The following is an 11,885-nucleotide window of genomic DNA, read 5'->3' as shown; positions in this document are numbered from 1 at the left end:
CTGTTCCTGCAGCCTCAGGGCTCTCAGAGTCTTTGGTGGCTCTGCAGTGGGAGGAAGAAAGAAGGGATGGTGCAATACTCTGCAGTGTTTTCCTCCCCACAAACCAGGCAGCTGAGTAAGCTCCTTGWATTCTGGTGTCTCAACCTCTTTCAAATGCAGTGTAATAAGGTAGTAAATGGGGGAGGAGTTGAAAGAGATCTTATTTTTGTCTGCCCTTTTATGCAAATGCTCTTCTGGTTATAATAGTCTCTGTCCACACAATATTGTAGTTAGATCTATAGAAAGCTTGCCACTCTAGTCCATTAATTTTCAGTTGTTTTTCATGCTTGTGGTCTGCCAGAATAAGTGTATAGTCCACAAAACATGATAYAGTATATGAAACTCTGTGTTGTGTAGATGAAAAAAGGGATAAGGATAATGCATCTATATCATAATTGCATATCCATGCAGAAGGTTAAAAATACATGTGTAATGTTCACTTTCATGTAAGGTAATTTATTCTAATGARATTGATAGAAATCATTATTTTAAGATTGTAATCTCTTTATTCTCATACTACTCAGTCACACATCCCAGCCTTTGTTAATGTTACAAGGKCTAGTAACTGGTGTTACATAAATAATGAATGCTGTTTGTGAGTAGTTTTGTGTTTCCTGGTMCTGTTCTCTTCATGTGCATTTATTTTCAATGAATATCAGGTATCTTTACCCYTCCATTTTCCCAGAACTGACCTCAGAGTTATTTCTGCCCCTGAAGTGTGCAGCAGCCCAGGGAGCAGTGAGCAGTGCAGTTTGTGGAAAGCTGCAGGATTTTGTGGAATCTGACAATTTAATGGTGTGATTAGTTCTGCCCCTTTCTGTGGTACTCAGCCTTACCTTTGTATACACTGGTATTTGGTGCTTTTTTGTAAAACCAGATGCTATTAKAAAAAGAACATGTTTGCCAAGGTGCTGTTCAGATGAAAGCAGCACACTGTAACTCATTATCATTTCTGCAGACAGAAAGCAGCCTTAGCTTTGGTTTAAATGTTGAGAAYGACTGTAGAAACAGTAACGTGGAAAAAATGGTTTTGAAATGGTCATGACTAAAATCATTGCTTTAGGTAGTCCACAATTTCCTGTCTGTCTCCTGGACCTCTGACAATATTATTGGTTTATTTGAATGAGAATTTTCTGTAATTGTGTGCAGTTCCATGCATTTCAAATTCTGAGTGCATCCAGGTGTTCTTTYCAGTATTGTGCAAATCAGCTGATATTCCTCTCTAGAAAGAATGAGAAATGCAAAGGTGGAATTTGAATACAAGCTGTGTAACATCTGGCCTGTTTTGATATTTTTTTTTTTCCTCAGCAGGACAGTTGCAAAGACTTACCCTCAGTCTCCTAAAAACACCAAACAATATCCAGCTTCTCCTGTGAAGCATCGTGCCACTTCCAGTCTCAGCCAGGAAACACCTAAAAAGAAAGCAGACAAGGAGAAAGAAAATGTCACTCAGGCCAAGTCCCCAGGAGCACGTGCTGAGGATGCAGCCCAGGTGCCTTCTGGAAAAGCTGAGAGCAGTGAAGGTGAGACTTTCTGCAAATATCCTGGTCCGTGATATTGCAAACAGGGATAAGCCATTCTCTTCATGAAGCTGCTCAGTCATTAGGATTTTTCATTTCTGTATTTTCATGCATCTGTATTCTTGTACTTCTCTAGTACARCACTAAAACTACATTTTCTCATCTTTAGACAAAACAATYCCTCTCTGAGCTGAATCCAAGGACAYCTCAGAGCCCCAAAATATGGAAACAACAGAGAATGGGGGGAGCAAGYTTGGGGTGGGTGACATCATCACCTGTAAAGATCATTGGAGAATTAACACCCAATATGTTAATRAGGCAGAACTTATAAAAGGTGAAGATCTCGTGACYCWGTGTCCATTTTGGGTGTAGCCTCAGGAGGAGGCTTTGTCTGCCCCAATGTACCAGKRGGSCTGTTAGGCCTGGATTAAAGTTGTGTATTCTCATTCTCTTAAGTTTGTCTGGCCTCTGTTTCAGATCAGCCTGATTGATAAGGCATCAATAGGCTTATGACAATACTGGAACCTGAAAATACAGAGTTTTCACTCAAGTAGCAGAAGCATTTGTTAATGAGGRTGTGAAAATGCTGACATTCAGTGATGCCCTTTCCTATTCCATMTTCTCTCTGCTAAAAATGCTGATTACCAGTGTGAACTTGGCCCATTTCAGCCTCTGTGCAAACCTGGGATTTCTGGGTTGCTCTTTGTTCCCTGCCTGACTTTCCACCATTATTGTCTTCTCCTAGGCAAGATCACAGCAGGAACAAGTGATGCAGAAGAAGCAACAAAAATTCTGGCTGAAAAAAGACGACAGGCCCGCCTGCAAAAAGAACAAGAGGAAAGGGAGAGACAGGAAAGAGAAGAACGGGAGAGGTATCTCTATTTGTGAAAGTTACTGCCTAATCATTTAATCTGTATCATTAAAGATTCTTGAAATGGTGGTAGTTTTGGAATCAAGTGGGAGCTTACATTTATCTATTAATTTCTTTAATTTCAGACTCATGTTTTATTAGTATCTTGTACTCTCTATGACTAGTGAAGTTAGAAAATAATAATTTGGCCTCTTCAAAAACCTGTATAAACTGTTACATTTCCAAATACTTCAGGCATGTCTGTGCTGAAGTGCACTGCACCCTGCAGTCTGGACATTAATGAAGCATTTTACGTTGTAAAAAAATATTTGAGGTGGCTTTAACTGAGCTAGATCATTTAGAAGAAACAGCCTTGCAGCAGCAGCAAGATATGCATTCAGTGGCAAGGCTTGAATMATTYATAAATTAACCTGAATTTCATCTTSCTGCCCAACTCTGCTGCAGCATTAAGGGCTTTGAGTGTGGGCAGAGTGAAGGCTGTGTTCTGGGAACAGGATTTTAGGTTTTTCTGTTCATGGGATGCTGCTGGAGAATCACTCACTTCCTTCAAACCCCTRACAGTAAATCACAAACTCTGCATGTCTGAGTTCAGCTTTGTTTTTTCTTATTAAGAGCATAGAGGGAGGGTGGGAGTGGCATCACCAGCTCCTGCCATTTTGCCCCAGACAGAATGATAAAAATGACCATTTACAAAACAACTCTCAAGGATCATGATCCCCTCAGTGGGAACAGCACAGGGGGAATTTAGACCAACTCCTTCCAATGTTCCACTCTGTTTTTTTTGATTTTGCTTCTACTCCTTCCAGTGTTCCACTTTGTTTTTTTTTATTTTGCTTCTACTCCTTCCAGTGTTCCACTTTGTTTTTTTTTATTTTGCTTCTACTCATCCCATCTGTTTGTCTGCAGATGAAGCAAAGGATAAAAGAACTTGCCTGTTTATAGATACAAGTACAGGGAAAGAGGGATGTCCTTAATCTTGAAACTTAATTTTATTATTGACACTCTAACTGAAATAAGAATAGAAATGTTTTCTTTGATTACGCATGTTTTTTTCAGTGGAAATTGCAACTTTTATGAAATATTTTAGATGTTAAAAGTAAGATTGGAGTAAAAGCTTGATAGCAACCTGAATTCTGAGCATTCTCAACCTCTTCACTGTATCCTGGCATCTTCCATGAAAATGTGTGCTGATGGAGTGTTGTCAGTCACTGATGTACATTAAATAGGATTCACTCTGAACAAGATGAAGCCTTTTAGACCTTCTGTGATATTTTTTGCAGGCTTGAAAGAGAAGAACAGAAAAGAAAGGCAGAAGAAGAAAGACTTCGTGTGGAAGAAGAAGCTCGTAAGAAGGAGGAGGAAAGAAAACGTGAAGAAGAAGCAGCTAGAAAGAAGGCAGAGGAGGAAGCCAGGAGAAAAGCTGAGGAAGAGCAAATGCTAAAGGAAAAGCAAGAAAAAGAGCTCCAAGCCAAACTGGAGAAACAGGTAACATCTCAAACAGAAATGTGACATTTTTATACATACAAAATAGACATCTTAATATTTGGTAACCTGCCTGAAATAAATAATAGCCCTAACATATTTTACAAATTTGGATTAGAGGGAGGAAGCAGAAATCAAAGCCCGTGAGGCAGCTGAACAACTTCGTCTKGAAAGGGAACAAATCATGCAGCAAATTGAGCAAGAAAGGCTGGAGAGGAAGAAGGTGAGTATTTGCATCTAAGGGTAATTATTTCATTTCTTATTTAAATACATAACCCAGGAAGTATCTACTGGCAATAATCTGGAGGGATTACAGGTGAATAGTTATGCCAGATTTAATATTTGCTGTTTGCCTGTTAGGGAAACATGGACATCAAAATTTTTAGTAAGGTGGAATTGCCTGGGGCATCTTCCTTTCTACAAAACATTGAACAAACACAGAGTCAGCCTCTATTTGAAAAGTTAAATTCCTCAGACAAACAGGAATGAGGCAAATGTTGAATGCTGCCCACTCCTGGACATCACAAACCACCGAGGAACATGAGTGACTTTGTTTAAACTTACTCAACAAAAGCTCTGTGTCATTAATTGAGAAAATTGCTGTGAGTAACAAACACTTTTCCCCCACGTGGCTGCTCTCTGGTTGCTTATGCAGAGGAGCAGAACTGTCTGGCCACTGCTGCACACAGGAATGGCTGAAGCTGCATAAATTAGCATAAATTAGCATAAATTATCATAAATTAGGAAAGAGAGGACAGCTGCAGAACCCCTGGCTGGTTACAAAAGGGGTATCCATGTACATATCCATACATATCTATCCATATATGTTATTCCAAATATGTTCTCATCTTTTCACCACTGAACTGGAGGCATGCTGCAGTTGCAGATTAAAATACCAAATGTTTTACATCTGAAATATCTTGCTATTTTAATGGACAAAGAAGGAAAATAAAGGTATTTTAGGATAATGTCTTACACATTTCCAGCAAGAATAACCTCAGCTATTTTGGTTTGCTCTTCTATTCCAAAAAGGATAACTATTTTTAAAGGAACTATTTGGAAATAGTTGGAAAAGCAAYTAGATTAAAATAATCACTATTGGATTTAAACAAATGTCTTGTTCCAGAACTGAGCACAACATCTGGTATTAAAATGCTTCCTGAAGTGCATTTACTGAGAAAGTGATGTTCTGTAAGATCTGATAGGTGAAAGCCAGCTCCAAGATGTTTTCTGTCATTCATTTTCTTTATTTTTCTTACTTGTTCTCCCTTTCCCAAGGCAGGCAGAGATGATGCCATGACAGTAAAGAAAAATTTCTTTTTGTATTTTTTTTCCCCTGTCTGTTTCTTGTGTTAAATATTCTGCCTGCCATMTCATTCTCAAATGTATTTTGATTTCTAGAGAATAGATGAAATAATGAAGAGAACAAGGAAGAGTGAAACCCCAGAAATAAAGGTATGAGGCAATATGTGGTTGCAGGATTTTTTTGTTTTGTTTTATTATCATAAATGGAAATTATGTGGGTTAGTTCATTTCTAATCTACTAAGGAAACTGTTTCTTCAGTTACTTTCAGACAATGGTTTGGTTTTGAATGTAAAAAAAAATAATTCTATGCCTAACTAAAAAGGGAAAAAAGTCCTGTTTTGCTGTTGTTGGTCTTTGTCCCACTCTGGGCGTGGGCAGTCTCACAAGTTTTGAGTCTGATCTGAAGCYCCAATCCTTCATCTAATACAGTTATTATTTGATTTCAGAAGGAGGAGCCAAAACTGGAGATCCCATCCACTYTGAATGTGGAAAAGCAACCAAAGGCACTTGTTCTCAACCAGCCAGGTAAAAATTGCCAGATTTTTCTGACCTATTTTCACAGTTGGTTCTTTTCACAATTTTCTGATCTGAGGGCTGTGTATTATCATAAATTCTTTGCTTTTATCAAGAACAATTACATTTGCATCAGTGACAGATGTTAGAAACCAGAGACAGCTCTGCTTTGCCATTTAAGCAAAAGCAGAATAAAGTTTCCTCYTCCATTTTAGTACCTGACATAGCATTTTTGTAAATGAAAACTTCTCATCTGCCAATACATTTGATCACTGCTACTTACCTTCAGCTTTTATAGGTTGAGGATTTTTGCACACAACCAAGCTTTTTCTAGTATGACTCTAAATCTTTGTTTTAATATGACTTTGTTAAAAAAGGTAATATATATAAGGGATTATTAAATAAAATACACATATCTGACATTTATCTATCTGTTGTTTACTTCCCCAGGCTGAAATTTTTAGTACATGGCATAAAAGATAAATCTTCCTGTTCCCTCAAATTTACAAGATGTAGCATAARGAGCAGTTTAGGAGTGGAATAGAGGAATGACAGTATAGTATGATGAGTCATGGATTAAACCAACTCTCTGCATTGTCAGTCTTCCTTTCTACTCCAACTATAACTGAAAACTATTTAAAAAATGATGTTTCTACTGTCACAATTTCTTTTGAAAACTATTGAAATAATGATGTTTCTACTGTCATAATTTCTTTTGAAAACTATTTAAATAATATTTCTACTGTCATAATTTCTTTTTTAGAGATCAATGGATTGGCAACGTGCCTGAAAAATAAAAGTTTAGAAAGTGGTGCCTCAGTAATCCCATCCCAAGATGTGGTTGCCAATGGACTGAAAACAGTTTCTGCACTTATTCAACTGGAAGCTGCTGATGGGAAATGCAACAGCATGGAAGATTCAACAGATGAGGTTCAGTCCATGGATGTGAGGTACAGACTGGGGATTGTGCAATTCATGCAATTCAGATGAGACACAGAATTTTGGGTTGCATTTGTTRATATTTTGCTTTGCTTCTCACATCCCCCAAGGTGGCAGCTGGGTGTGCTCTGCTCCTGCCACAATACCCCTGGTTGGTTTTTTTTTTTTGACAAGAGCCACAGAACCTCATCTCATCTCACATATTTGGGGAAGGGAACTCTGAAATCCTTCCACTGTCCTTATTTATGGATTCCATGCTCAAACTTTTCAGTTTTGTGAAAGTAGCTGCTGTAGGTATTTTTCTGATGTCACCATTTTTTATTTTAGTTGTAATGCACGAACATTCCTGCCTCCATACAAACAGAATAAAGAAAAGAATGGATTTAGGGTTTTAAACACTTGACAAATAGAAATGTATAGAAATCAGTAAATAACTTTGTGATTTTAAATACTCTCATGTTTTGATGGAAGGATGTGCAGAAAAGAAGGATTTAAAATTTTTTAAAAATTATTTATACGTTTTTATATATAGGCAGTTAATAGAAAGCTGCTAAGACAAAGCTAGGTCTGCATTTTGAACACAGAATTTTAATATTATTCTCCTTTAATCAGTCAGCCAGTTGAACCTCTCAWATTGTTTAAGTAWTTCCAGCAATTCTGCATGAATATGYAGAAAATGCCCTACTTGGACAGAAGTCCATGTAGCATTTTTTGGTCTCCGAGATTATCAATAACAAAAATTAGGGAGAGCACCTGAGTCAGCCACTTCCTGCAATTCAGGATCACACTGAAGTGCTGCCTTAGGGATATTGAGGATGCTTTGGTAGCCTGGTTGAAATGTTGTCCATGAATTTATAAAACTCCTTTTCTTTTACCTGCTGATGTTGTTGGTGTTTAGGACCTCACSTGGAAGCAAGCTGTACAGTCTCACTGGGTGGATTATGTTTTTGATCCCTATTAAACCCATTTTTTATTGGTGGCTTTGAGCCCTTCTTATATTTTGTGTTGCAGAATTTCAGGCATGATGGTTTTTCCCTAAACTCATCCACCACCTCAGCATGGTTTTAGAAAAGTCTGTGAAAGCTTTCCTCTGCCTTTTCTTCTCCAAAGTAAAATGCACTAGCCTTACTAATCAGCAAAACAGGTGGTTGTAGCATTTCTTAAATTTAATTATGGGATTTCYGTGTCTGAAGTATATCATAAGGTCTTAAGAAATAACTTTTTATTTAAGTTGTGTAATGTGAATACTTTAAGTAAGTGTTTGCAGGGTCAGGACAGGAATGTGAAAGGTGCAATAAACACTTAGGAATGGTGCAGGGACTGAAATAATRAATGATCAGTAAACTGTCAGGGATGTGGATTTAGGAGATGAGTRCTCATGCCACATAATTACTACAAACCTTAATCATTAAAAGATACAGGTTAGGTGTGACTGTCTATCCTGAGCAGGGCAATATCTTTTTCTTTGGATTAGGACTTTCTCTAGGTAAAGGCTTGCTGTGGCTGCCTTGAGTAGTAGCTTTAATTTTATTGTTGCTTAATGAAAAGTTATAAAACCCTTATTCTATGTGTTTCTTTCCTTTTTCTTTCATATAGCCCCGTTTCAAAAGAAGAACTGATCTCTATCCCTGAATATTCACCCATGAATGAACTCATGCCGGGTGTTTCTTTGGACCAAAATGGGACAAGTAATGCCAAGGCTCTTGAAGACCTCTTGGATTTCACAGGCCAAGCTACCTACTCCAAGATGTCCAGTGATACCCTTAGCCTGGATGACTGTAACAAAAACTTGATTGAGGGATTTAACAGCCCAGGACAGGAAAATACACTTAATTCTATCTGCTGACTCAGCAGAACAGATACAGGTACGGTATTGTCATCAAAATCTTAGCTATAATAAATTGCTGTGATTACTTACTAGCTTCCCAGAAAATTACAGCAGTTTTACACAGCAATGTGGAGAGAGAAGGAAAGCTGTTCTCATAGGTATTTAAATTCAACATAATCTTTGATATTTGCAGCTGTCTGTAAATTGGCATCGTATGCAAACCAACTGTATCATAGCAACCACAAGTGTTTGGTAAATGGAAGAGTTTCCTTTAGGCATCCAGAATTTCTTCATTAATACAATACCTTTCCTGTATATCTTTGGAGCACATTTGCATGAAGAAAACAGTTTAAAGTTGGGCCAACCTAGGCAATGGTAGTTATTGCTGCTGCTTMCTCTTTTCTGCTGCTGTAAAAGTTGTGGTGTAGAATGACATATCCTGAAAAACCCACATAGTAAAGAACCATAGGAGGCTTCAGTGGCAAAGTACAAAGCCAAAGTGAGGTTTTTTTGGAAGAGTATATTCTAAATTACAAAACTGAGGTCATCCAGTTTACATAGCTGACTTGATATTCTTCTCTCTCTTTTTAATTGACAGAAGTAACAATTTGTGGAGGATATATATCCCTGTGATGCTACTGGCAGTAAAATATGAGCTTGTCACTTGAAAAAGCTTCTGCAGTCCTTGAACACTGGATTTCAAATAATCAGAGCTGAATAAAACTTGTCTTCCCAGGGAATATTTTGARTAACTGGCTGCTTTTGGTAGAAACCAATGATCTAGAGCCTTGATGGTTTCAGGGAAGATGGAACGTGCATTAGAATTTGAGCTTTAGCTGCTAATAAACACTCATTTCTTCTCCTAATTTAAAATTCATCTCAACACTTCACTGTGATTTTTACCTGTGCATTTTATTTTTAAATAATACCTCCCTAAGCTTGATCATCCATTAGACATCTTTTTTCTTGTAAATAATGATGGGGGTTGCCCACAGTGCATTGAAACAAAATAATACACTGTACCTTAGTTTTGTGCCTATCTTTTTTGGTCTTTAATAAGGAATTATTGGCTTTCATGAGGCATTTAATTCAAAACTGTAGCTAAAGAGGCTTGAAAAATATATAGCTGCTGGAATCAAAAGAGCCTTGTTATTGTCTGTGGAGTGTGGGAGCTATCCCCTTATAATTATATTGACACTTTTAGTCACTAGTGGCACTTACTGGTTAATATTAATTAGTCTGGGAGCAACTATCAACTGTGTTTAAAAACATGTTTGTGTAACACCTGTAAGCAAAGTAGGAAAAAGGCCAAGTGTAATCCCTTAATATATTTGTAGTATAGGTAGTAGATCTGAGTGAGTGATCAGGAGGGTGAGGTAACACTTTAATTTTGAAGATGCAGACACTKGATTGTGATACCAGCAGGCTTTCTATCACACTGGGAAGTGTTTTGTCTTCCTGTAGGCTCAACAAAACGGGATTTGGTCAGCAGCAAAACAATCTGTGAACACTACAGCAGAAACACAAAGGCCAAGATGCAAAAAGAGAACACTGAGGGCCCTGRATGTTCTGTAAACATTGTCTGGAATAGTTCACATCAAATTGGACCAGGTCTGGACAGCATGGGCCATGCAGGTGCTGCTGTGAGGACATTTTGTCAAATCCCTTACAAGAATAAATTATAAATACAACTCTCTTTGGACACTAACACAAAACACATGAAAACTTGGGGGGAGAGGGTGATTTTCTTTTTTTTTTTCTTTTTTTTTTCCACATGTAAGAGTTCACAGCGTAGATTGAGCTCAGTTGTAGCACCATTCTTGTGCTCTTTTTTTTTTTTCTTTTTTTTTTCCACATGTAAGAGTTCACAGCGTAGATTGAGCTCAGTTGTAGCACCATTCTTGTGCTCTTACAAGTCAGCAATGGGAAAGTAACCAGTGACTTTATGTGCAATGCATAAAAAAATCATACTTACAACAACCCAGCTCTATTTATGTTCGTGTACTTGAAAGAAATACTTTCTTTTGACTGTGCAGTAAGCTGTAGCATGGTAYTGTGTCTTCCAACTTAGTCCTTCATCTATTTCCTAAATAATAAACAAACAGAARCAGTTTGTTTTGCTGTAATACATTGTGTTTGACAAATGTCATATTATATTTTATTATGGTGTCATTGTATAACCTGTAGATTTCTGTATTTGCATGACCTGTATAGCATGTATAAAGGTGAAATACATTTTCATTTATGAATCTGACGTGTTTCTTGGGGCTTTTTATTCCCACAACAATATGACTTTAATATTGTTTTATAATTTAMCATTATATTTGCTTTCAAATGTAACTTTTCAAATTTGGCTGAATATCTGGAGCAGGTACTGTCAGCTGAGAGATTAAATTGCTTTTTTTTTTTGCTTTTGATGATGTGATTTCATCCCAGCACAACCCATGTTTGCTGCTGTGATTCAAAACTATGCAATGAGCTTTACTTGGAATTTGTCAGTGRTCTTGCAACTGGTGATTCACACAAGCAATCCTGATAGAGCTTTTCTGCTATTGTTTTATATAACTATCAGTAAGTTTCTAATAAAAGAATAAATAATACCTGTGAGGTAAYTGGGTATAACAGTAGCTCTCTGATTAGGTTCAGCACTTTCCATGGTGTTGCCCTGGGAAATGGCACCCAATGCTTGTCTTGGGCCACTCTCCCCAGGGAGTTCATTTCAAAATAAAATTGCATCAATGAGGGGTGGATCTGAACCCCCAGGCTGYATTTGCATCTAGTGATAAACAGCTACAAACAGGGGGAATCATCTTCTCTCCTTTAATTGTAGAAAAGCTGCAAAACCAGCAGCCTGGAAAAYCTAGAAGGAAACATCCTTCCCATTAAGGTTTAAACTATGGTCACTTCCCTGTATTAAATGGAGATAGTTTAATATTCAAGAGCTGAAATCTAGACTCTGAGGCTTCTATCTTGTTTTCTCTAAGCCTGCCCTGTATCCTGCACAAGAGAGACTGTCCTGTAAGCAGCACAAATGAATCAGTGGGAATATTCTGCTGCTTCTCTTGATTTAGGACCTGTGAGACTTCTTCCTTACTTCTCTCTTCTCCCCATTATTACTGCTGAGCCACTATGCTAAAAGCTGGAAAATACATTGTATGTTACAACTGAATGCAATTTTCTCTGGATTTTCTTTTTAATCTTCAGAAAAGAAGGTTTTAAATTCAGTCTCTCCAGAATACTTACACTTAAAAATAATAGAAAACTTAAAATGTATTCAGATTCATTTTTGTTATTGCTGTTAGTGCAATAATACCAGTCCAAAACACTGCAAGCCACAATGTTCATTTTGCCTTCACTTTTTTTATCCCATAATTTATCATTATGATC

At 37.4% G+C, this 11,885-nt stretch overlaps 1 protein-coding gene across 3 annotated transcripts in view; it reads left to right on the top strand.

The window, feature by feature from the left end:
• The window catches only part of MAP7D2 (MAP7 domain containing 2), a 36,541-nt gene extending 26,219 nt beyond the window's left edge, over nucleotides 1–10,322 (top strand). For 2 of the 3 annotated variants that reach the window (XM_057387418.1, XM_057387416.1), the window contains exons 9-17: nucleotides 1,348–1,562; nucleotides 2,305–2,431; nucleotides 3,711–3,915; nucleotides 4,031–4,135; nucleotides 5,314–5,367; nucleotides 5,665–5,743; nucleotides 6,495–6,681; nucleotides 8,267–8,535; nucleotides 9,097–10,322. In XM_057387418.1, the coding sequence (XP_057243401.1) occupies nucleotides 1,348–1,562; nucleotides 2,305–2,431; nucleotides 3,711–3,915; nucleotides 4,031–4,135; nucleotides 5,314–5,367; nucleotides 5,665–5,743; nucleotides 6,495–6,681; nucleotides 8,267–8,516 (1,222 nt within the window). In that variant the 3' untranslated portion in view covers nucleotides 8,517–8,535; nucleotides 9,097–10,322. The remainder of the gene's footprint in view (nucleotides 1–1,347; nucleotides 1,563–2,304; nucleotides 2,432–3,710; nucleotides 3,916–4,030; nucleotides 4,136–5,313; nucleotides 5,368–5,664; nucleotides 5,744–6,494; nucleotides 6,682–8,266; nucleotides 8,536–9,096) is intronic. The other variant, XM_057387417.1, reaches the window with a different exon arrangement.
• Nucleotides 10,323–11,885: the final 1,563 nt, after the last annotated feature.

Source organism: Malurus melanocephalus, unplaced genomic scaffold (genome assembly GCF_030028575.1).
Source record: "Malurus melanocephalus ecotype Western Australia unplaced genomic scaffold, MMel_1.1 scaffold_1210, whole genome shotgun sequence".
Lineage (NCBI taxonomy): Eukaryota > Metazoa > Chordata > Aves > Passeriformes > Maluridae > Malurus > Malurus melanocephalus.
The sequence above is the reverse complement of the archived record's forward strand: the minus strand, read 5'-3'. Positions and strand labels throughout refer to the sequence as shown.